At 34.3% G+C, this 27,672-nt stretch overlaps 1 protein-coding gene across 3 annotated transcripts; it reads right to left on the bottom strand.

Moving 5' to 3' along the window:
• Nucleotides 1-27,197, bottom strand: LOC108334083 (serine/threonine-protein kinase EDR1). Of its 3 annotated transcripts, XM_017569713.2 has the most exons (18): nt 26,823-27,197; nt 24,456-24,848; nt 22,924-23,127; nt 22,253-22,441; nt 21,748-21,992; nt 18,050-18,157; nt 17,750-17,839; nt 15,940-16,035; nt 15,207-15,308; nt 6,134-6,242; nt 4,494-4,773; nt 3,039-3,162; nt 2,921-2,940; nt 2,491-2,647; nt 1,759-2,047; nt 1,586-1,658; nt 1,384-1,497; nt 1-534 (listed from the first exon to the last, which is right to left on the bottom strand). In XM_017569713.2, the coding sequence occupies exons 2-17, from the start codon at nt 24,702-24,704 to the stop codon at nt 1,415-1,417; spliced, it is 2,418 nt and encodes an 805-aa protein (XP_017425202.1). In that variant the 5' UTR covers nt 24,705-24,848; nt 26,823-27,197; the 3' UTR covers nt 1-534; nt 1,384-1,414. The 3 variants fall into 3 exon arrangements, with proteins under 3 accessions (XP_017425202.1, XP_017425201.1, XP_052726351.1); XM_017569712.2 differs by lacking the exon at nt 1-534 and having other exon boundaries at nt 1,105-1,497; XM_052870391.1 differs by lacking the exons at nt 1-534; nt 17,750-17,839 and having other exon boundaries at nt 1,105-1,497.
• Between the last annotated feature and the right edge of the window lie 475 nt (nt 27,198-27,672).

Consider the following 27,672-nt stretch of genomic DNA (forward strand, 5'->3'; position numbering starts at 1 on the left):
ATTTTCTAAACTTGTTGAATGTATATCGAAAGTAGATTGGTCTTGGTTTTGGAGCAATTGAAATTTCGTAGTCCTTAGAACAAGGGAACCATCAATGTACGGACAGCAACACCGACAAACAGTCGAGTGTCCTCTCCAGGTGCTTGCTGGTAGAACTAGGCTTGTCTGAGGCTCACTGTTTGCCCTTCCTTCATTGGTCTTCATAACCTCGTGATGGAACTCTGGGGAGATCTTCACATCTCTAGAACTGGTTTGGTATGAGGAGATCAAATTCCTTTCTATTTAATGTGACTCTATCTCAGTTCTGCAACTTTCCATTCATGGTCGTCATCAACATCATTCACTATGGAGTATTGTTCTCAGCATCTTCCAGAAAATCCCGACAATTGTAGGAGACATTCTCCCATAATCACCAGAAGTTCACTCTATTGCGCTGGACTGTACATGCAGTTCATTAGCTCCAGTTTTCCCTGCATGTTTAGCATTTACACATTGCTTGTCTTCTTTTGCTCATTCGGTATGGTATTGAAATCCCTGTTCCATGCGTAATTTCCAGTAGTTAGTTCTATTTTACTGCAATTAGAATAAAAAAAATGGAATACTACTGACTGATCATTTCATGATTTTTTCTCAAAAACATCTAATATATATATAAGGGACGTACAACTGAGTAGATAATCATCTACTGCCCCAGCAACAGGAGACACTGAGGTCATGCATTAGGCAACAAAACCATGACTAAATTGATACTCTCAAGAAGCTTCAGCACAATAACCAAGGGAGTTAAGGGATATTAGGTTTTATTTTTAATTCAAATCTAAAGCAATTATTACGAGTTGCTTTTTTAATATATCTATCCAACCCAATTTTGGTCATTACAGGATTTTTTCTTGTTTTTTATACTTGTCTAATATTACCAGGTATCTACATTTAACCATATTTGTTAAACAATTATGTTTATATACATTCGAGTAAAATGATAGCAACAGAAGAATATAAATATTACATAATTACCTCAAAGAATAAAAATAGTATTTAAATATAAATTTAAAATTTAAAAATATGATAATTTATTTCTATTATGATATTCTACATGGAACCAACTTAATCTAAATATTTAAATAAACTTCATAAAACTGCAAGATTATTATCCAATTGGGATCGGGAATAACTATTCTTCCCCAGACACTGTTGTTTTTTTGAATTTCATTGTAAATAAAATACGAGAGATGGATTGATCTCATCTTTCTCATTGGCCCAGAACGAGATGCAGTTGCAGCACAGGGATAAACTATGGATTCATACTTCGCACGTTCTGCGAAAACGAACAAAATTCACAAATAGTCCACAACATCAGCCGATAATACAATGTAAAAACTCTACCCAAAGTTTTCTATGTACAAAAGATATTGCTTCAGCACAAGGAGTACTCGATGTCCACCAAACGAGAAAGAATCTCCTCACAACTTGGCCGCTCATGGGATTCTGCCCAACAATCTGCAGACAAAAAAACGCGTAAAAATTAGTTAAAGCAGACGATTCTGAATTCTTCCATCAACACGTAACAAAGGAAAGTTGCAGGGACCTGAAATAAGCCTTCCTAGAGGGCCTTCTGGTATTTCCAATCTGGAAGCCTCATTTGCAACGGAATAGACCACCTAGTCCAGCAGAGAAAAATGGAAATTCTTTAAGGAAGCACATGACAGAAAAATAGAAACTATCACGCAAGATGAACATATAATGTGTTGAATATTATACCCTCTCAGGTGGTATTCCTTCCCATGGTCTGCTCAATGTGCATAGTTCCCACATTATCACCCCAAGGCTAAAGATATCACATTTTTCTGTGAATGGTTCGTTTCGAATGAGCTCAGGAGCCATCCATTCCGGAGTTCCAGCCGAGGAAGAATCTCTCATAGGAGACTCTGTCATTAATCTTGAAAGCCCAAAATCACATATTTTCACAGTCCAATGCTTATTCACCAGACAATTTGCGCTTTTCAGATCACGGTGAACAACCTTCATTCGATGTATGCACATCAAACCCCTACACAAGCAAGTTATTCTCGTCAATATTGTTAGACCAGATGTAATCTTTCCAGAAATGGGGTACGTTTATACCAATGTTCATAAAACTCAAAACTGAACAGAATATTCAACCAAGGTATTCATAGGTCATATTTTAAATCATTATCAAACAGGTGGCAAAAACAGTTTTTTTAAACGTATTAAATAATAAAATTAAATATAATCATAGTAATAATTTATTAATTAAATAGTGACAACCACAAAAAAAAAAAAAAAAATTATGCTCCACAATTAACAAAAATTTGACAACTATTTCTCAAGGTGAAAGTAAATTGGCAGGGGAATTTTATGGTTTATTGAAAGACAACAATGTAGTAATTAATGTGCAACACCTGTTTATAACATAAATGCCGATGAAACGGATAAGATTCTGAAGTATGAACAGAATAACCATAAACTTACTTGCATATGTCACGTAACATCCTTAGTCTTCTCCGCCAATTAAGCTTCTTCTTTTGACCACTTAAATGTATCAAGTAATACAACGATCCCAATTCCATATATTCTGTAACCATTGACAACCGTGGAGGCTTTGTGCATGCACCGAGAAACAATATAACTGCATATAATTTCATTACTAAATAAATAACAGCTGATTTCCAGGGAAAAAAGCTACATGAGATTTATTATAACCAAGTGTGTACAATATTATTGACATTCTTTTTGAGTAAGAATATTTAATAAAATAATTATAAATATCAGTTGAAATAATAAAAGATAACAGTTCAGATTTAATTCCATTGATTACCGTATCAAGACAACTAAATGTTCAAGGACAACACAAAAAGTCAAACTATAGAAAAAAGTACACAGTAAGGATGTTGGAAAATACCATTAGGATGTCGGAGTCGGCTGGAGGAAAACAAGCACCACCAGTGAGAAAAGAGTCAGAAAATGTATAGATATAACAGAAAAAAATGCTGAAAAACAGTTTCTGAATGGCAATATACCTCAGAATAGATATCTCATTGCAAAAATCTTCCATATTTTCAGCAGTTAAATCTTGCTCTAGAAAAACCTTGATTGCAACATCTGTGCCATTCCATATGCCACGGAAAACCTCTCCAAAGAAACCTGAAAAAGAACAATACAGCAATGCTCAAGCAACTACTTCTTTAGTCAAGAACTCCCTCGAAATAGTAATTTAGCAGTGACCATAAACATGTCAAAAAGAAAATTTTATTTTTAAAGTTGAATAGCACACTTCCACTCAATTGCATGACATGAATCTGCTCCAAGTAAACAAAATAACTCCTTTCTAATAAAGCAAATCAATTTGAGATATTTCCCTCTTGTGCCTACTCAAACCTCAAATCAAATGTTTCAAGCTAAGGTTTAGTAGCCCAAGACAATCAAATGTCTGAAGCTATCATTCTTAACCAATACTCTTCTAGTTACACTACTTTTGTAAACTTGCCAGACACAAAGAAACAAGGGGAAAATCAACAGTAGAAATGCAATCCAAGTGCTGCTAGTAGTTCTCAAGAAATAACACACCGAACATGTAAAACAAAAGGAAAACAAACACCATAGTTGTATTATCCAGAAATAGCAGAAGCCAAAAGAAAAACAGCTTAAGGAGAGAAACATGTTTAGATTAATGACACTACTACTTTCACTGAAACCTAACGGCACTTCATTTTCTTCTTCTTTACTTCTTTCCTTTTACAATTTAACCTTTAAGGTGACATTTGGTTTCAGGAATGTTAAGAAATTCCTAAGAAAGTGACTTGGGAATTATAGTTTCCCATACATAATAAATAGAATGAAAATATTTCTTTTGTATAAAATATTCTTGAAAATGCTAATTTGTGGATAAGTGAGAACAAAACTTCCCATCTTCACAAGTGGGAATAAAACTCTGGTAATGACAATAAGGTTACTAATCTTTCCCATGATAACTGACTGTATACATACAATTCCAAGGAAAATTGAATCATAACCATAAATATTTATTAAAATTTCCCAGGAATCCTATTCCCAAGAATTCTATTTCTAAGACAAAACCCAATCTTTGAAATTGATGAAACTGAAATTTAATATAGGAAGAAAAGAAAAAGTCATCCATTGATTTACGTGGGAGAAGAATATTTAGTACTGACGTTTTTTTGAGGGGCTGGGCACCAACTTTTTTACCATTGGCTGTCAGAGATTTGGATCAGATCATTCACAAATCCAACACAGAAACATAATGGACAGGTCTGATTAAATCTACCAAAACCCAACCCAGAAATGTAGAAATCCAGCCCAAAAAATGTTGGTCTGTGATTTAGCCGGACAGATTGACTAAAAAACATCCTTGCAATTAAATCACGACTCTCTTTAACATGCCCATATGAATGTTTTCAAATCATTTAGAGGGCAGATAACAACTCATGTGTTATTAAATGAGAAGTAACACTTACCAATTCCTACCCGAGTTCCAACAGTCAATTCAGAGAAGTCAATATTCCATTTTTCGTATGGTAAAAGAGGTTTATTATTGAACATTTGAGATTCCAGTACTTTATTCCAAGTTGACTCCATTTCATCATTCACTCCTTGTCTCGACAGTCCAATTCCCTCCGAAGAATGACCTCTATAATCATGAGGTGAAGATGGTAATGACATTGCCTTTTGTGAGTTTCCTTGGTCATGTTGACGAGAATATAGTGCATCATGACCATCAAGATGAAAATTTGACACCTGTCAGCAGAATAAGAATCACATGTAGAGCATAGAATATGTTAAACTTAACTGAATAAGCAAACCCCTCTCTCCCTCTCCTAAAAACGAGTAAAAAGACAAGATTCTCGTTTTGAACAAAAGCAAATCCAATTATTTTTTGGACCAAACCAACACATGGTGAAACTAAAACCATGAATAGAAAAATATATACATAATTCAAGAGACACTAACTTCCATACAATAATAATTTTTTAACATGCGAGGTTGGAAACCATGTGCAAACTTGCAGGGCTTATTTTTAATATCAAATTGTCTCAATATTCTACCTTATATCAGCATTATGAATTATCTACACAAATTTTTATTTCACTTTATATTTTCAGTCATAGCTCAGTTTTGGTGGTGGTTCTATTTCTGGTCATGTGTTCTATATGGACCTTGTTTTGTTATTTAGGCGTATTGAGTTTAATCTCTTCCCTTCGAAGTATTGAGTTTAATCTCTTCCCTTCGAAGTACATACAGAGTTCCAATTCTTATAGAAAAAGGACTATCATAAATCTTGCGGAAGAAATTACACATCCATTTAAATATTCGTAAATTTGAAATACATTTTTTTCACAAAAAGAATACTAATTATGACAGCATAACTAGCTCTTGTGATGTAATCGAACTCTAGGATCTAAATTCTTACTGTTTCACTTATCTTTTCTATCTTATTTATACCGGATCCTAATTTTCTTGGTAGATATTAATAATAACCAGGTCCACAAATACATTCAATTTGTCCATGGAAGCCCTCAGAATTCAGACCCAAATCTATCTGGCAGTGGCAAGTACTGTGCAAACCACCAATACAGGCACGGTTTTGACCCTTAAACTTCATTCTAAAGATCATTGACCCCTTTTCATCCATCATCAAGACCTTACTGATTTTATTACAGCATAAATGTCTGGTAAATTTTCATGTCTTACACATACTGCATAAACTGTTTTATGCAACAATGCACCAGTTTGGGATACCTCACATGATCTTGCCTAACAAATGGCCTTGCAGTACAATATTTTTGGCTACGAACCAAAATCAATAAATCAAAATTGACACACAAATATTAGAATTGGCAAAGAAGACAAGGCAGAACCAAATAGAAATGTTAGAACAGAGAAGATAATTTCTTAAGCTGAGATTTCCCAGACAGGACAACACTAAAGTAATTTAAATAACATAAGATGATTTGAGAAACCAAATCAGAAGATATATGGAAATCAGTCAACAAAATGATGGGATTATCATGACTACGTAAACAATTGACTAGATATATAGGTTTAGAAGGTTTAAATAATAGCATATTCCACTGTTACCAAAATAATGCAGACATACATTTTTCTGAAGATTTGCATCACTACTGTTATTGTTCGTAGAGTTATCATCCCCTCGTTCTCTCAAGAGACGATTTTGCTTCAGAGTTTCATTCATAGCACGTACAGCCCTACATTGAATCGAACCTGGGTTATCACAGTATTTCAAACTACTTTCTTACCAACACACATACAAAACATTGAACATATAAAATAACAAATAACTAAGAAGTTTGGATATTTGGAAAGAAGTATCATTAATTGTACTCAACACATGTACATATCACAATCATGCATTATTTGATTTAGTTATTTATCCTAAAGCAGGAACCAGATTAATCAACTCTGAAGTTATATTTAAAATAAAGATTAATTGATCAAGCAATTCAGATTTAATGCTTTTATATTTTACACACAACATCTATAAAGAATGCAGAGAGATATACATAGCTCAGAGGATAAGGAACCCTCTTAAAACAGGGGAGGGGTAAGGAAAGAACAAATTAAGAAAAATAAATGAAAAAGCTAATCCAGCACCCCTTTCGCATTAGTTAAAGAAAACCATTTTTGATAAGCTTTGCTAAATCAGCACTGGCTTGCTCGTATATAATGACAAAGATTCAACCTCTGATATCTCCGTCCCCTGTGCCTGTTAGAGTCCGCACACCTCCAATGTACTAGAACAAAGTCTGTTCCATAAAAGAGGAACTAGGCATCTGCAACTAAAATTTTGCATTACATTCAAGTTGAATCCACCACACTACAGCATAAAGACCATATGCAACAGAGAAAGGCAGTGTTTGGTCCAGCCTTGAAAGTAGAAGCCCCACCGATTAGCTTCACTAGAAGCTCTATATTTACAACTTTGTTTTTGCCCCGGTTCTCCTTTTAATTGCCAAGCACTACCAGAAAAGGGAAGCGCAAGGGCCAAAAGCTCCCAGCATAAAGAAACTGCCACAGTTGTTAGGTCTACCCGCACAAGGCTCAATATCTGACAGAATAAGTGTATATGTTTTGTCTTTGCTATACCATTTTGCTAAGGTATATGAAAACACATAAACTAGTGTAAAATGCCATGTGAGTTTAAAACAGTTCAAAAACCAGGAGAAAAATATTATTTTGCATTGTCACTCATTAAGATATTGATCACTTGACCAAATTGGTTCTTGATTTCATTAAGGAACGAGAAAAAAGTATTCAAAAAGTTTGGATCCATCTTTCATTAAGTAAACCTGAACAACAATAATTTTCAATGATAGAAGTGAGAAAAAAAATACGAAAGATGAGACCCAACTTGGATCTCAAATATCAAAATGAATTATAGAGAAAACAAAATTGGAGTTTGAAATGACTCACGTTCTAAGACTTGGAGTTTGCTAAGTTCAGGAATCATCCCTTTTAATTTTCATAAATGTGGATGACTCAAGAGGTCATGCAAAAGCTTGGGAGATGGGGATGCTAAACAACACATTAACGATCTAGTGCTTAGATATTGGAGTCCCTTATATTCATGTCCTTCACCAATCAGGACCTGTATTACACTCTTGTATAATAAAAAAATTTGCACCAAAGATTATAGAACAATTTAAAGATTTAGTAAATTAACTTAAGGATATTATATTAAAAGGGTAATTAGGGACAAAAAAAACATGTTTTAGGTTCAAAGACGAAGAAAGACAGATTTGACCAACTTCTTGAAAAGTGAATTTGGATCCATTGCCTAAAGTAATAGCATGAGGAATTTTACATAAAAAATGAAAGAAAATAAGGAAGCATTATCATAAATGTTATTGGAACCATCTTAGTTAGTTATCCATGGACTTTGACCTTCTAAGGTTTGAGAGATGCAAGCTTTAGACAAACTAGTGAAAGGTTGTGCTTGGCTGCCAGACTTCAAACTGAAATATTCTTCATATTCTTTTTTAGAAAAAATGTGGTTCAACCTTACTAAAATGGAAGGTGTTTGTTGTATTGCTAGGAAAACATGTAAGGAGAAACATTGATTTTTGGTGCGGTCAATTCTCTAACAAAAGGAACGTTTGAGGACGTTTGTATCCACTTTCAGAAAAGAAAGACAAGTTGAAGGAAAAATTCATCAACAATCAGAATTTCAACAACATACACTCCACAACCAATGCCAACTATAAGAGATGGCAAATGGTGGTGCAATAAGAGTATGAGAGAGAGAGGAGCCTCTCAACCAAAGCCAAAATGAAGAAACAAAAGTTGAAACAGGGACAAGTTGGTCCCAAGGGCCTTGTGGAGATGTTATGGTGACAAAAAGGCGGTACCGGTAGGCTAGCATGGCCGATGGTGGATGGTAGGATATTGCAGTCTTCAAATACAACTACTAACTACCTACATTCGTAACAACTACCTATATTTAATACATATTCTAATATTTGCAAGGCTTATCATGGAAACAATTCAAATACAAGCAATAAAAACGTAATAAGATAAAATCAATTTATTGGATGCACACTGCTTCAGTTTCCTTTCAAAGGTAATATGAGAATATTGTAAAACATGTTTCCATGTAGGTTGTGCTTTGTGCACTTAATCAATTAAAGCTAATTTTGAACATGTAAACTTATTAATTATGCAATTGATTACATATAGGTAATTATAGCTTTAGACAAATATCGATGAGACATCTAACAACTATGGATGAATACTAGCCAATCTAGAGAGCTACAATTTGCACAGAACACACATTAGAAAGTTCATAGAATAAAACATGCGTTTAGAAATATACTTTAAGTCTAACTCAACTTTACAAAACCGGCTTGAAAGATACCCACTATATAAACTATAAATTGACCTTATCTATAGTTGATATGGGACTTCCAACACACCTCATTCACGTCGAGACATATACATCCCAAGCATGAGACTAGAAATTAATGATGGTCCAATAATAGGTGGAGCAATAGACTCAAGAAACAACAAACTTCGCTAGGATAGGCTTTAACCTAATTCTAATACCTTGTTAAGAAATGGATTTTAAGCCTAACTCAATCTTACAAAATCAGCTTGTAAGATGAGGTTTGCACCCACTTATGTGGGACTTCCAACATGTATAAATCACATTCAATATTTGTTATCACTAAAATACTTCAAAGGGATGGTCTACTGGTTCTAGACAAGTTAGACTATACGAATCTCAACATCATCATCTAGCCACACCAAGGGGAAGTCCTTCAAGTTACACAAAAAGAGGGAGGCTTTCATTCGCCTAGCAGAGCTAAAAGGTCAATCCTCAAGGAAAGCTTCTGAAGTAATTTATTTTTCTAAAATTTTTGGCAAGACTCCTTTATCCTCTTTGATTGAAAAAGGAATGTTTGCTCTAAGTATTAAAGTTGAATGACTAAACTCTCATGGAGTTTATTAGTAAGTCACTTCTTAGTACTTGCTCTCTAACCAGGAGCAGTAAGAACTCCAATCCTCTTTTAATGTTTATAAAACCATGTGAGGACTCTTAGGTACTAGACTCTGGTAAAATAAACCATGTGACTCCTCATTCACCTCTTTTAACATCATATATTTCTAGTAACCACATTACTCTAGTCAATGGGAACTATGTAACTAAAACTAAACATGGCAATTTTCTCTTTAGCCATCCGTCAACCATAGAGATGTCCTTTATGTTTTGAAACTTCCTAATAACCTTATTTTAGTTAAAGAAAAAAAAAGAAAAAAAAAAAAAAACTTACTCAACCTAAACTATTTTGTTGTAACCTTTCTCTCTCATTGTCTACTTCTTGTCACAAGGAGGATGATTGAAACTATTTTGAAACAAGAAGGGTTGTATTGCATTGAAAACTTAAGAACAAAAGATATTATCAGAAGACAAACAACAACCACCTGACTCAATTCTTACACTACTTATGAGTTCTCTCAAATTTGGTTTCCCCATCATCGTCTAGGACATCTGCCTTTATGTCTTGAAGTCTATGTTTCAATATTTATTTTCTAAAAGGTTTGTCACGCCATTCAAGTGTTAAGTGTGTCAATTTGCAAAGCACCATCAAGACAAGTATCAACCAAGTAAAATAAAAAGTATTCATTTTTTTATTTGGTTCATTGCTTGGGAGCATGCATAAAATTCTAGTATATCTCATACTGAATGGTTTGTCACTTCTATTTATGATTGTACCCATGTCACATGGATTTTCCACATCAAAGAAAATTTTGAAGTTTTTACTTTTTTTGTCAAGTTCTTCCATATGAAAGTCAAATAAATGTTTGCACTATGATAATGAGAGGAAATTTGTAATTCATGACATGTCTACATTCATTATATGTGTGAATACACAACAAAAAGACATTGCTGAAAGAAAAAACAAACTCTTCTCTTTCAAATGTTTGTTCCTAAATCTTATTGCATCGAAGTCGTGATCAGTGCATGAATGATACAAGAAAATGAATAACACATCAGAAGAAAATGAATAACACATCATACGTAGAAGATTTACAAGAAGCATGCCAAGACAAATGGTTCTTACTCAACAAAATATTTCTCTTTCTTCCTTATTTTGTATTTCTTGAAGTAATAATTCATAGGGTTTTATTTCTTTTGAAGTGTAAGTAGTAATTAGGTTTAGATGGGTCTTTTCAAGCCCAAATAGCTTTCCAACACTCAAGGGAAAAGTGAGCAAAACAAAAAAGAATACAAGCCTAAATGCCATACTCAAGAGTGAACTTCAGCCAACCAAGGAATCAACAAAAAGCACGAGAAGCAAGTGCACAAGAGGCATGAAAATAATGACCAAGGCATGGTTCCCACACCCTCTAAATCTAGCCAATTAAAGATATTCTTTGATTTTATTTTTTGAAATTTGAAAATTGAATTCTGAATTCTACTTGTATTTGACACTTTCAACCACGACGTGTGCTTTAGAAGCCACATTTGCATTTCATTCATTAAACATTGTATTTAAGTAGGCATTATGGGTTGGTTTGGCTATAAATAGCCATCACTTCTAATTGAACCTTTACTTTGGAATTTATGAGAATTGAGATTTGAGAGAAAACTCTTGTGAGAACTTGGAGTCTTACCTTGAACTCTTATGAGTCAAGTGACAAAACTTCATGGAGCTTATCAAGAAGATCAAGTTTCCCCCACCTTCTAGCACAACTCTTATTCCATTCCAATAAGTCTTTCCATTCTTTTCTTTTTGTATCTTGTTTACTTTTGTGTAGTTGTATAGTTTATATCTCTATTCATTTTTGCCAACTATTTGTCTTCAATAATATTTTATGTTGTTGATACAATCTTTGCTTATCTCTTGAAAGCAAACGTTCACACTTAAACAATCCTCTTGGACTAAATTTGCATTTAGTGGTAAGCTTCCTTGAGTTTCTTTATTCATTGTTGTTTGTTATAGAAACTAAATCAATGTCCAAAACAAGTTCTAATTCACGCTAAAACATAAGTTGAACCTTATGAAGTTGTCATCATTGTTGTTGTTGGAAGTCCCACATCGACTAGAGATAAGGCCAATTTATAATATATAAGTGAGGTGCAAACCTCATCTTACAAGCCGGTTTTGTAGGATTGAGTTAGGCTTAAAACCTACTTTCTAATATGGTATCAGAACCATGGTTAGAGCCTATCCTAACGATATTTCTTGCTTCTTGGGCATTTTTATTCCACCCGTTGTCGAACCGTTATCGGACCACCCAATTTCTACTATCACGCACGGGATGTCTATACCTCGGCGTGAAGGGGGGTGGTGTATTGGAAGTCCCACATCGACTAAAGATAAGGCCAATTTATAATATATAAGTGAGGTGCAAACCTTACCTTACAAGCCGGTTTTCTAGGTTTGAGTTAGGCTTAAACCCACTTTCTAATAGTTGTTTTATCTTATCAAGCAATTACCCTCTAGCCTTCAAAGTCAGGTTTTTGGATGTGTCATGTTTGTCCATGTTCACAGTCAACTTCATTGGAAGTTAGGTCCTAGAGTTGTTAAAAGTATGTTCATTGATTATGCCTATGATAAAAAGAGACATCATAATAACCATCTAAGTAAAAAGTTCTTTTACCTCAATGAATGTCATTTTTCAATTACTATTACATGTGTCCCAGGGTGAGGACTCTATAGAAGCTGAGTTTTTTAGTCTCTTGAGTCATCCTTTGTCCTTTAGATACAAGAACAATCTCATCTTAATACTACTCGCAATACTCTTAGCACATCTCTCATGGATGCTTCTAAAGCTACTCCTAACAAAGGTAACTTCGTTCCTGAATCAAGATCAACTCCCAAAATTAACGCTTAAATGGATCCTTCCATATACAATATCAAAGAAGATAGAAGCAACCCAAATTGATCCACAAACAAGTTCCAATTGTCTGAACAAGGGGTAAGTGTTTATTTTTCTGACACACGAGAACCTTTAGCAAATACCTTAAATGTTGTGAACCTAACATTGTTGACCTTCCTAATAATGCTTTGAGAAAAGGAGCAAAGTCTAGTACCAATCCTATTTCTTATTTTGTGTCCACAAAACACACCTTTTTATGCAAGACAAAATCACAGTTTCCTCTCTACAATTGATGCAATTAGAATCCCTACATCAATTCAAGAGACATTGAAGGATAACAATTGGGTTCAAGCCATGAGTGAAGAGATGAGTTGATAGGACACTAAGATTCTATAAGAGAAGAGAGAGAAAGTGTGTTTTACTATTGAATCTGGATAGTTCTTGGTCTTTCTTGACCCAAGAACCTATCATGAGTATATTAGTAAAGACCCATAGAATAAGGATATGATGGCACATTGGATCAGTACAAAGGAGGTTAGTAACTAAAGGCTTTACTTAGATCTACAGTGTCGATTATAAGGAAACAATCACTCCTATGAAAAAGATGAATACAGTCAAAATCATTCTCTCATTGGTAGCTTATTTTGGTAGGGAGTTGGAACAATTTGATGTCAAAAATGCTTTTTTGCATGAACATCTGAAGAAAGAAGTCTACAAGAAGATTCCTCAAGACTTTAGGAAAGAAGGAATAGTGTGTGCAAGTTGAGAAAAACCTTGTATGGACTCATATCATCATCACCATTTGTTTGGTTTGGTAAACTCGCTTAGCTTATGATATCCATGGGTATCAATAGAGTCAAGGTTATACCCTATTGAAGTGGACAACATTATCACTTGTTCATCAAGCATTCCTTAGAACGGAAACTTATTCTACTCTTGGTCTACGTGGATGATATGATGTTTGTAGGTGATGATTAACATGAGAAACAAATCATGAAAAAAAAGCTTGTTGCTCAGATCAAGATGAAGGATCTAAGAAACTTAAAGTACTTCATTGGACAAAAGTTGCTTACAAAGAAAGGGACTTTATGTCCCAAAGAAAGTATGTTCTTGATGATCTCAAAGAAATAAGTTAATATTAATTACAAGACCATTGGAGTTCCTATAAAACAGAACCACATAATTGAGAGTGATGGAGGTAGTTCCACAATGAAAAAGGGCCAATATCAGAGACTTTTGGGGAAGCTCATTTACTTAACCCACACTACACTTGACAGCTTGTGTTGTGAATATAGTCGGTCAGTTCATGCATCATCCAAGATAACGACATTTTCAAGCTATTCAGAAAGTCCTTCAATATTCAAAGACAACACACTAGGAAGGGGATTATTGTTCAAAACATGAAAAATTAAATATGGAAGGGGATTATTGTTCAAAAAATTAAAAATTAAATATGGAAGTGTATATTGATGCAAATTATGTAGGGTCTGTTACATATGGAAGGTTCACCTCAAGATACTGCATGTTCTTAAGTGAAAATTTTATTATTTGGAGAAGGAAAAATAAAAATGTTGTTGCAAGGTCTAGAGTAGAAGCTAAATTTCGAACTATGGCACATTGTGTGAATTGTTATGGTTGAGAATTATTTTGAATGATCTTAAAGTGAAATTTTAAGTGCCTACTCTCTATGTTGTGATGATAAATTAGCTATTAGCATTGCTCACAATCAGGTTTAGCATGGTAGGACCAAACATGTAGAGATAGATCAACACTTCATTAAAGAAAAACTAGTTAGTGGCCTTCTCACTACTTCTTATGTCCCATATAGGCATCAGCTAACAAATCCTTTTTACAAAAAGTTTTCCCACAACGATTTCATAATTTCACTAGGAAGCTGGTAATGATAGATATTCAATGACCAACTTGACAGGGAGTGTTGAGTTAGGAGAAAATATTTTGTCAAATTACAAGAAGATACTGCAACCATCACAAATATAGAGATCTTTTGCAATCATTACTTTAGGGATAAAGTTCTCTATGTATATCCTAACGTACTGTCTCAGATTATTCAATTCAATAAAGATCTTTTCTCTCATCTAGCTAAATCATTTTCAAGATAAATCACACACTTCATTTACCTGGAATTGAGTAATATCAAGTACAGAAAAATGACCTAACAAAGTCACAAATCAAGAGAACAACATCCAATAGCAAAAGATGTTATATTTGATCCACAAATAAATCACTTCCAGCTTCAAAAGCCAAAGTATATTATGTTTGCCCCAACTGGACCTAGTTTTATGAACCTCAATAAATACAAATTACCAGCTGTGCACTGGGCATCTGTAATCCTTCAGGAGATTTTAAATAAAATAAAAAGGACCTTTACTTGATCAGTTTGGTTGTCATGGTAACACCATTTTCTACTTTCAACTAATGGTCCGTTAGCACAACAGAAAAGCCAAATAACTAAAGAGAAAAACAAAAATCAAACTCTCTACACCAAAACAAATGCAGAAGGTAACATGAAAGGAAAACCTTTGACAAAAAATTTAAGATAAAAAAAGTGTATCAACTAGACACCTACCAAAAACAAATGTGTTCCATGAACAGAATGATCCAGGGAAGCTATCATCTTTAACAAATCCAAGAATAGATGCGGGTATGCATATGTCTAACAGGAATGAATCATAAAGAAAAAAATACTACAAAATGGAATTTCAGCTTTTCAGTCAAACATTTCAAACAGATTAAATAAAATGCCAAGGAAAACACACTTCACAATGAAGCAAGTATAAACCCAGAAGCATCTTAGAACAACAATCAACCTTACGATATCATCTCCAATCTCAGGTGTAATGCTGACGCTTCTTCTTCTTATCCTACGGGCTTCTGACGAGGAGGATGCACCATCTGACCTATAGCTAGATCTGAGAAATGGACAAACTTCTCTTATAAACCATATCTATAAGAAGAAATCATGAGATTAACAATAACATGGACAAATAATCAAATTTCTGCATTATTCCATACATAACTATTGCAAGCGATTAGAAAAGTAAATGCTGGCCCACACAATCTCATTTTACTTAATCCCTCTCAATTCAACAAACCTAAAAGTAGAGGAAAGATATATTTTCATGATGGGTATCGTAAGAAAACAGTACTTCAAAAGCAACAGACCACAACAAATTATTGAGCAGAAGGGCAAATAATTTCTACAGTCCCTAGTCAAATCCTGCATCTAGACTGATGGTAATTAAGGTGATTAAATTTTTTTCTTATTTAGGTTTTGGCAACATTTCAAAGTTAAATGACAGACAGAATGTTAAGATATTAAAGATTAAAACGCATGCCCATTGAAAGTTTTGCATAACATAACAATTCTGTGTGGAATCTAGTAAAAAGGCAAATAACTACCATACTGATGTAAGGAAAACCCTAAACAAATAAATAAATAAAGTTAGTAACAACTAATGATGCAGTATACTTACAAAAACAAGAGGGGTAATAAACTTAACAGTGCAAAAGAAGTTATGTAAGGATAAAAAAGATGAGAACCTTGATGTAGCCTGATCATCAGTAAAATCTCTAAATGCTGTCCTATCACCGCTAAGCATGGACCGCCCACGTGCTCGAAATGAGGGATGTTCTGGACTGCAAAACCAGAAATATTTCAAACCCAAAGACTGAGAATACGTCAATAAAATTAGCATAAAGAATTTGAATGTTGTCTAGACACCCTTTCCACTGAATACATAATAATAACATTAAAAAATGCCACTAATGCAAAATGAAAGGCAAACTTGGCATGTCACAAGTCCTAATAAAAAAATTCGATGAAAAATCTCCCCTAAAATAACCAGGTAAGGGTGTATTGGACCTTAAATAAGTTACTAATAAATTCACAAGAATTTCAATGTGGATGCATCAATAGAAAGAATGCAAGAAACAAAAAATAAGTACAGAGAAATAAAGAAGCCTGTGCACAAACACCAGAAAGAACAACTTAATAATATACTAACACAAATGACAGATTACGTGGATTATAGAAGCTGAATTTTAGAAAAATTAGGCATCAATAAATCAAAATGATGGTACAAAGTTCAAATATTTGAATATTGAATGATAGTACAATAACCCTACAAGTCTCATTCCGACGTGTTGTACAAGACCAAAAGGAGTCGGCATATTACAAGGGCATCCGAATATAAAAGACAAAAAGAAAAATGATATGCAAGAAAAGCAAATCCAATACTCCATGACATAATTAAGATGTTCTCCTATGATTGATTTAAATTTGAAAATAAAATTGGTTTCCACTTTTCACAGAACTTAGGTCTTCATTGCATTATTTTTAAACACTTCGCACCACAAAAGAACCAGCAAAGTGAAATTTCATTCAGTGTCATCACTGCAATTTTGACGAGTGTGTTTGCTCCAATCATCATCATGCAGTGCTACTGTATGCATATAATAGAAGACATCAACCTGTGCCACATCTAAACCATTTAACCATCAATGCCTTAGTCATAAATGCATAGTTTTTGTAAGTCAAAAATACTTGATGAAGACTCTAGTGACCACATCAACCTTCAGAAGCCATGAAATTTCTAAAAGAGTAGTAAGCCCCAACCTCTAAACTGCCAATACTGATTACAATAAAATGTTTCATCACAGATAACCATGTGCAATTTATCATCACCAATTTCTCCTTATATGATTCTTTTCTTAATCTTCTTCCTATCCACCATAATACAGAGTTTTACAGTCTGAAACCAGCCAAAGGGTGCCCTGGGTAATCGGTAATTAAATGTCAGGTAAATTTATCTATACTGCTTTGAAGAACCATTGTGTAGTGTAAAAATGCAACCAGTGTCAATTCCAAAATAAAGGTAAAGATGAAAACTATGATAGAGCAATGATGAATTTCACAAAGACCACGACCATTACTTTTGTGAGAATATACATGATATTCCATATTTGGAAAGAGCGGCCAGTCTATCCTATCGGATAGGGTTCAGGATAAGTACGGCATTCCCTTCTTATCTTGAGAACAATATCAACAGCTATACGTTGTAGTATCACACTCCATGCTCTAGCCATCAAAACTCTAAACCTTCTCATACTGACAGACCAAGATAAGAGGGAGTAACCAGAGCAAAAAAAAAAACACTTGTAATGCCATTAAAGAAAAGTTAACAGCTTTATCGACTTAATCAAGAGAGAAAAGTTTTGAAGCACCATGATCAACAAAGTAAAACAAATATCATTAATAATATAGATCTGTGTTTTGAACCTAATGTTTTGAACCTAAACCAAACTTATGTATACCCACATCACTTCAAAACAAAAACGAATAATGAATAACCTTGAACTAGCTGTCCTCTGTTCAGCAATGATCTTTCTCCGACTACGCCGACCTAATGTAGTGCCAATGTTGGGTTCACTATGAGACAAGCTGAGATAATTGACAAGACAGTTCAAACAAGAAACAGTTGGTACATAGTAGTGTGCATTATTACAGGTTCTAGTAAAATAAATTCCCTAGGTATACACCAAAAAACTAAAATATAACAAAATCCAGAGCAAGGAAAAAGTGGACCATCTGCATCCTAAATGAAAAAAACGCCACCATGAAAAACAGTTGAAAAGGAATGGAACGTGTTACCTCAAACTGGTATTTGATCTTAACATCACATTTCTCAAGGAAAGGCCCAATGCATTTGAAGATGGTTCAAATTTTCTATGGAACTGGAGGCTTTCCTCCTTCTCAACACTGAAAGAGGGGACAAACAAAAACCAATCAATTGGCAACTCCTTGTAACTGGAAGAAAATATATAAACTATATAGATGAAGCTCCAAAGGTTTTGTGCCTATAACGTCACAATTCATTTATTATTGACCCAATATTGAGAAGTTGTAAGTTGTATTTGACCAATTGTTCAAGGCAAGATACTTTACAATTTTGGCAAATGCATAATCAAAAGGAAAAAATAAAAGTTGACGGGTGTGACAATTCATAATTGCAACATGTCATCCTATTTGGTCCCTTATATTTTGAATTGCAAAATGACATCCTATTTGGTCCCCAAAATTTTGAATTGCAACATGTCATCCTAGGTTGATAGTTCTCCCTTTTCCAAAAAACTTAAAGACATTTAAAATGGTTAATTATTATTTTGATGTACAGATTTTATAAAGCTGCTTTTTGGGTGTAAATTGTCTAGGGATTAAGATTGGTAGGCTCTAGCTATTCCTTGTTTTGTACTCTTCTCATCTTTTCACATATATAACAAAAAAAATCAGTTAAGAGAAACATTCACTGATTTTACTCATGCCTAAATTCAGGTTGGTATCAGAGCAATAAAATCTTGCTCTGTCCTCTTAGTTGCCTATTTGACTGCTGTCCACCAGCAATCTTAGTGTCTGGTACGCCTCAATGAAGGCAACTCAACTTAAGAAGTTGTGTGGCCTGAACCACAACCACTCGCTCTCATAAGTAAACAACCTATTGTGTGCACACACTACTCTGTCGCCTATTAGAATCTTGCCAAACCAACTCCATTAAACTCGTCCACTTCTTTTGGGAATGACTCTGCCCTTGGTTCTCGGTTTCAACCAACTTGAAGTGTGGATCACACTTATAAGTAACAGTCTTTTAATCTTCTTCACGATCCTCCCTATACCAACGGGTCTCTATGCCTGAAACAAGTGTCATCCTTCCTTTCTTTGGTACTTCCACCATTGCAACTGGAAAACTCAATTGGAACAAATACTTGCACAGTCTGTTTTAGTGGAGTTGTGGTTCCTTGGTCAAGGATACCATAACCATTCAGAGAAGGGAGGTTGTGCTATTCCCGTTGAAAAAGTAGAAAAAGCTTGACTTCCAACCATGTGTTGTTGTATGATAATTAGTTGAACAAGACATTCAAGACATGTTTTTTTGGAAGAAGGCCCAAGACATTTTTGCTAATGACTCTTTGAAGCAACTCAAAGTAGTCTCCCTCAAACAGACCAACCATGATATGATCTCACATACAACAAATGTTTTGGTAGAAGTAGAAGAACTAAAGAGATTCCTTGTAACTAACTCTTTGGAGGATATCAACAAAAAACTTGATAAGCTATATATAGCCTTGATTTTGAGAAGTCCAAATTCAGATTTTGATCATGCAAGGGATCAACTTCTGGTTGTTCATAAGACCCCTTCAATGGACAACTTAGTCACGAGACTTCTTCAACTACCTAATTTGGTTAAAGATGAAAATTCAACTAAAGTTATTGAAACTTCAACAAAGGTAGCACCTTGTGCAAGAGGAGGTCATAGCAACCAAGAATCATGTGGTAGCCAGAGTGGACATACTCAATGCACATATGCCTGTTGAATATAGTGAAAACAAGGTATAGGTTAATCTCCCTTTGTGTAAAATACACATAGGGTAATATATTTATAATGAAGAATAATACAAGGAAATATGGAAATACACATAAATATGGTAAATATAAGATATTGTGACTAACAATATCTAATAATGCCCAAGAAAGTTGTTATTTCTTGCACAATTTTCAACAAAACACAGTCCATGTGTTTAAATCTGAAAAGAAGAAACCAAATTTTCTAATGAAGAGTACCAAGAATATTTTAGTCTTAAATCTTCAAATTTCAAAAATAAAGTTCAATCTTTACATGTATTTCTCAATGTATGGCAGGACAAGGTCCTTAGATACTTGATTTAAGTGCCTCTTATCACATTTCTAATAATAGTTCCTAATATGAATGAAGGAGAAGGAGTGCAAGGGAAGAGTGTGAACAATCACCAAGTTTATGAGAGGAAGAAGTGGAAACCCATCTCTTGGGGGCCCACAAGCACACGTCCTTGATCTTTTAATAACATAATGGCAGGTGCGGCAGGTGTGAAATCATTTGAGTATCTTTCGTTAGAGGAGAGAGGGAATGGGTTAGAGGAGAATAAAGTGTGAGGGGGAGGGGGAAAGAAGGAGGAACCTGGGAACTTTTGGAGGGCAGAGGGACATACATTCTCTCTGATTTTGGTTCTTTATTCTCATTTGTATGAACTCAGAATTACTGAGTATAGAAAACATTACTTTTTTTCCTTGTTTCTTGTGTTTCAATATGAGGATACATAACAGCTCCTCATTCAAATTTATCTCTGCTTTGAAAACTCCTTGCCTTGTTATTGTAGCCAATGGATTCAATGCTTCATATCAAGGAATTGTTCAACTTACTTTATCTCCTATGATTAATAATTTTGTCTTGTACATTCCTCGTTGTCCTTATAGCTTAAACTCTCTAAGTCAATTGACTTGCTGTTTAAATTATTTTATCCTTTGATTCTAATTCCGTTGTCATACAAGAAGGTACAAGTTGTCTGATTGGAAAAAGACATGAATCAAAAAGTCTTTACTATCTTAAATCAAAAAATCTTGCCAAAATACTTTATTTCTTGCTCTTCCAAGAAATCAAGTTACCTCTAGTGGAAAATCAAACACAGAGACATCGATTGTTGATAGGGTTTTAAAAGTATATGAGAGGAGGAAAAGAAATTAATTAGGGGGTTAGGCAGTTAGGGGATGTATGTGCTGTTAGCAATTGGTTAGTTGGTTGGGTTGCCTTTATAAGAAGGCAAAGGGGCCTTGTAACGGGGTTAGCTTTTGTTAATTCTTTTTGTGCAGACAGGACCTTGTATCCTGTGAAGGGAAAGTGTTCCCTTGATAGTTTTGGACGTATACAGTGTATTCTTGATTACCAGAATAATATACAGTCGTTTTCCAGTTTCTGTGTGTGTGTGAGGGCTGAGTTTCGCATGAGATTGATTTCTTCACTAAAGAAATCTATATTGTTGCTACTACATTTCTTAGCTATAGTTATCAGCTTGCAAACATTCTAACCAAGTCTAGAATTCAATTTATATGTTCCAAGCTTAGTAAGTACAATTTATATGTTCCAACGTGAGAGGAAGTGTTAAAATCGTAAATCATTATTTTGTTCTACAGCTTTTATAAAGCTGTTTTTTTGGTGTACCTAATTTAGGGATCAAGTGTCATAGGCTGTAGATTCCTTGTTCTTTAGTCTTCTCATCTTTTCATACACTCATTGATTTTACTCATCCCTAAATCAAGTAAGACAATATTCTTTTTAGTTATAGAATTTGCTGACTTGGAGATGACATGCAATAATAATACTACATAAGGGAAAAAGTGTTGCAACAATATTGCAGCAATATATAACTACAGCGTAATATTGTTGTAACTAAAATTAGGGGGAACATAATCATATTTAAAGGGACAAAAGTGCAATCAAGCCCAAGCTATAATAACAGTTCTTAAGCTTGTTAGGATCTAACCTCTCTGAAACCCCAAATAAAGGGCTGTTCGGTTCTAATGGTGAATCACAAGAATCATTTTCTGCTGAATCACTCTCTCCTGCACCAGAAATGTGAGTCATAAAAACTGCCTTGGTTGATCGTGGTAACAATTGGCCTGGAAAACGCATAAGATCAACCAGCATTTCCACAGAATTTAATACAACTATCAGAGACATATGCTTGTACGAGTCTTGACATTCAGTAACTCCATCATTTGGCAAGCCCTGATAAAGAAAATGGTAGTACAAGATATATCTTTATAAAATAGGATATAATAAAGAACAAAATGAAAACAAAAGCAAACCAAACCCTTATCCCACTAGGAAAGAACATGGTGGCAAAACTAATATACAACATTGAGTTTGCATTGTTAATTTTTCCGCTAAATGCATTGTAAATTTGTGTGTATCTTTGACATAAGTAAACTGGCAATCAAGTGCAGACAGTGTACATAACAGCCATTGAGCCCACCAACAGAACTTACCAGCACAAGCCTACTTTCAAGACCAACAGTATCAGCTAATACTTTAAATAAGATAGCTCGAGGACGGCAAGAACCATGCTTTATTTGCCCCAGCATCTGGACTCCTCGATTCTCTAACATGTGAGAGGTTTCATCTAGCACAGCTTTTGCTGGACTTTCAACATTGGGACGCTTATAAAAATCAGAAACCTGTTTAGAAATAGAGGTCAAAATAAGCATACAAAATTTTTAACTGTGCTTAGAAAAATAAATTAAATAACAGTAAGAAAAAAATGCTCCCTTACATAATCGATCTAATCCCTGTAATACCCATCAATAGCCTTGTAAATAACAATTGTAGTGAAATTATTTCTACCAAACAAAGTTGTAACGGTCATGACTAATATCCGGAAAAAAATTAACACAGCCCAGCCAAATTGAGTTTAAAATAAATATGTTTCTTGAAAAGTTAAAACCATTCAATGTTGGAAATTTCTATTTTCTAAATTGTTTGGGAATATAATCATATGCATTAGTTGAAACAATATGAATCAAAATTGTAAAGCACATTTATATAGAAGGAAAAAAATCAATTCCAAGTTACAATAATGACATTAAAGCAACAATAATATGCTAGGATATTATTATGCACAATAAAAGGGTGACACGATAAGATGTGACCAAATACATACCAATCCAGCTATCTTCTTAATTATGGCAGCCGGATTTGAGTTTAATCCTTTAACTAATGCCACAATCAATTGCTTCAACATGGATAACTTTTTATCTTTCTCTGAATCCACGAGAATGACATCAGTCTTAAAACCCTCTCCACTCAAAGCATTAAGCTCGTCCAAGGAAGGAATATTATCAAAAAGTTCCTTTAGTCTTGTTTCCTGCATGTTATAAAAAATAGTGACAAAAACCATTTTAGTCACACACCACACACCAAGAACCAGGGTACCATCAACAAACTCAAAGAACAATGTCATGATCCATAATGAGAAGAGGTTATTGAAACACGTAAAAGCTCTATCACTAAGTAAAAATTATCTGGTACAGCTAAGCAGGATCAGCTCCCTACAAGAAATTTCATGTACTTGGGTCCACGTTCTAAAGACTTAAAGAATAACACTTGCAAATAAAATAACGTATATTTATTGTCACCAATGTCAAATTCCAGATTGTACTGAATTCCCCTTTCCATGCAAAACTAAATATATGGTGCTCCGAAATATTTCCGCTCATCATTAATGATAGTATAAAAAAACAATTTTGCAGTTTACACAAGCTAAAGAGACACCGTTGGTTCTCTGAAAGCACCACATGTAAATGTTCAGTTAAACAATAATATGCAGATTGTGTCAAGCACCACCTACATCTGTATAATGCAACACACAATCCTTAATAAGTAGCAGCAGCAGATTGTTAATGCTATTCCTACAATCTATATAGCCTGAGCACTTGTACGAAAAATAAATTAACAGTTCTGCACAACCCTCTCTCTCTCTCAACACACAAACCTTCATTCAATTTTGGATTAAAAAAATTGGTATATAAAATCAATATTCAAACCTGCACTCTATCTAATAGGTTAAGCTTTCAAGAGAGATCCTTGACCAGAAATTTTAAGAGATTAGAAACTAGAAAGAAGAGTGCAGGCAATTGTTAGACTTAATACGAGAAGAGTCTCACCCAAAATACTAGTCCGTTAGATGGGAGAGTCTCAATGCTTAAATACCACATCAAGTAGTTTATTCTACTCAATGTAGAACTCCTAATACGGTTACCCCCTTTAGGGAATAAATCAAAATTGGGATGCAGCTTTTGGAGTATGTGATAGGCAATGGAGAGTATACAAAAGAAAGAAGAATAATTAGTTGTAATAACCTAACTGTTTCTAACAGTTAGAGGGAGTGGGAAAAGAGGTTGTATAAATAGTTTGTTGGTTTAGTTGGGAGGGGAGCTTTTGGAACTTTGATTGTTGACAGGCCTTAGACCTGTGAAGGGGATTATGCCCTTGTATCTTGACTGTACAGACTATTCTTTTCTGTGAATAATACAAGTTTTCTCATATTCTTTCCCTTATACTGGTGTGAGAGTGTGTGAGGGTGTTCATTGATTAGGTTTTCTAGTTCAGAAACCTATCAGTATGCAACAAAAAAAAACGCAACTCTAAACAGACATCTGCCGCCCTAAGAAGGTAACAGAAATCAATCCTCACCGGAACAACAGAGTAAAAACCATTTGGTATGGGTTCTGAAAGCATCCCAGTGCGCCAGAGAGTTTGTGATGCTTTCTGAGAAGACAAAACATCTTTGACAACATGTCCAGGAGATTCTTTATTACTTAGTGACTCATCATGAGAATCCAAAGAAACAGATCCAAAATTTTCAACAAAATCTGAAGGCCACCACGACACATTAGATGGCCCTTGCTCTGTCGGCCCTGCATCTTCTCGTGTCTCCTCCATGTTCTTATATATTTGGAATGAAAAACCATTTCGCCACAATCATTAACCCATAAGAGAGATAGGCTAAAGGTAGTTCTGATTATACAAAATCATTGATATAAATATTTCAGTGACCCAACTGCTTCACTCGGGAGATCATGTAACCTGCAGGAACCAAATAACAAGGATATGGCATATTAAAATAATAAATATCTGATAATAGAAAGGAACGAATTTTCAAAATCATTACACATGAAACTGAAGCATTACAACCATGAGCCAAAAAACAAATCTTTGCAAAAAAAAAATAGAAAAATTGTTAGCATTGACCAAACTGCACCACTCATAAGTCCCGTGACAGTAATTACATGATTCCCAAATGAACCGTAGAAGTTAAACTTTCAGAACTGATATTATCTCTGGTGAGCTTAGGACACCAGGAAGTAATAATTATCTAAAGTCCAAATAATTCAAAATACAAGAGTAAGCCTATTTGTGCAAGTTACAACTATTCCAACAAATCATCAGTCATGTGAGACCCATAAACATCATATATTGGACCTGTAATAATGTAACCTATATCGACTCTCCAAAGGAAACAAAAAATGCATCATGCATGACTAGAAGTTGACATACTAAGATCTCCTGACCATTTCCGATTCAGCACTTTACCGTTATTAAAAAATTAATACAAAGTATTTAACACTACACATTTCCCTAAATTATTGAAGCAGATAATGACAAAAACACGTGAGAAATATCAAATATCTAGATTTAAGTGCAAACATATCTTAAATCTTAAATATTGGATATGTAGACAAAGTATACTGCGCTACTGCAGAATATTCATATAACCAAACCATTCTTGTGAAAGACAAATACCATCCATTCACAACTGTATAATGTGCTGACGACAGAAATGCCCACTTCCATATATTCATTACTTACAAATGTAACTCCAAATGCTATTGCATCAACACTGAAATTGTAATATCAACTAGTTTTAAATATTCTTACTGTTTACTAATTCATAATATCCTCAGCTAGCGTGGTGAAGCTTTTTGATGTTGTGTTGTTGTTCAATAGCTCATAATAAAATTGGTCTTTATACGAAATGATAAAGGTTAATCATCAAGATCAGCCCCACTGAAGCAAGAAAGAATCTTTCACTTCGTCGATAAAGATCAGGACATATACATAAGACATTTCACAATCGGTTACCGTAAATATTCATTGCACATCCAAAGGAAAACTCCTAGCACAAAACCAAATAAAGTCGCAAAAGTATTTCTAATTACCCTATAATTTGAATACTAAAGAATCTCTCCGATTCTTGCTTCTTTCAAGATTTTTTATTTCAAACGTACTATTAGTTTCCAGCTAAAATGATCATCTCAACTCGATGACAAGTCTATTCTCCTTCCGTAATAAACTTTGTTTTCACTTTTCCATTTATTCTTGTCCATTTCTATGTTTTCTACATTTGTTTTAAACAAACAAAGGGAGAGGTCAGGAATATTTTGTATTGTTTTAAATCATTTTCCTGTATTAGTTTATTTATGTATTTCCATATTTTGACAAGTAGTACAGAGAAAAAAAAATAACAATAAGTCAATAACAATACAGTATGCCGCAAAGGCAGAAAACAAAAAGACATCCAGAAACTGCCTAATATAGAGTATTACTCTCATAAATCCCCAAGAAAAACCACAACAGCACTAATAGTCTGCACGCAAAAAACACTGTAACCTTGCTAAAGGAATGCGTGCACAGTTCAATTCAAATTTCAACCCTAACAGTGCAAAATAGTTCAGCCAAATCATCGATTCCAATTCAAATTTTCAAAAACAAATAGTTTCGCAATACCAACGCACATTAGATCACACAGAGAACCTACTTACATCATGCACAGACTCAACTCCATTCACAGTAAATCAAAAAAATGAAATAAGTAAACGCCTTAAACAAATCCATACGAAACCACCAATGCCAGAGCCAGAACAATGCCTAATGCCTAAAGTGAGAATGCAAGGCCATCGGAAACATGAATCAAACACAAACGGATTGAATTCGGTTGCAAGAACGCGAATAAAAGAAGGAAGAAAATTATGAGTGACATAAAAGGAAAGGTGAATTCACCGGCAGCAGATCCAAGCATTCAGTCTGAATCTGGATTGGCATCCAATAGCATTTGAATCTGATTCAGCCGTTAATAGCGCGGAATCGTCTTAACGCATACAAACCAAAGCAGAGAGAGATAGAGAAGAAAGTGAGAGAGACCAAGAAATGAGAGACAAAGAGATTTGAGTTTTGGATTGATGGAAGAAGAAAGCGATGATTTGCTTTTTGTTTCAGAGCTGCCAAGGAGAGAGTGAGACAGGAAAGAGAGAGAGGAGAAGGGAAGGGGGAGGGAGGGGGTAAGTCACGTGCAGTGCGAGAGGGATCTGGGGACCTCTCCCCGACAGCCAGCTAGCAAAAGGGTTGGCTCACCAACATCCACAACTTCTTACGCGTCAAAGCTATTATGCTATTCCCCTCTAGCCCTCTATTCTACCTATAGCTTTTCCCTCCTCAATCAAATATTTTCTCATTCAGTATTCATTATTCTTGGTTTATTGCTATTCAACCACAATCATCACTTTCATTCACCTTCTTCATTTTTATTATCTATTTTATATTTTCATTAATAAGTATACATACTAAATTATTAATTAATTCCATTATTGATAAGTTCACTCAATTTTCTTCAAATGAAAAAAATTCGTGTTTGGAATGAGAGTTGTAATCAAAATAGATTAATCAATCTCTTTAACAAAAGTTACGCATAAGAAAAATTAATAAATATTCATGTTAATTACAAAATAAATTACTATTATAAAAATTACATTAATGTTAATCATACACTTTTCTATTCAACATTGTTATTAATGTTATTATAAAAAAGCTTATGAAATCAAAGGCCAAGTAATAAATGATTTTAGGTTCAAGA

This window comes from Vigna angularis, chromosome 11, assembly GCF_016808095.1.
Source record: "Vigna angularis cultivar LongXiaoDou No.4 chromosome 11, ASM1680809v1, whole genome shotgun sequence".
NCBI lineage: Eukaryota > Viridiplantae > Streptophyta > Magnoliopsida > Fabales > Fabaceae > Vigna > Vigna angularis.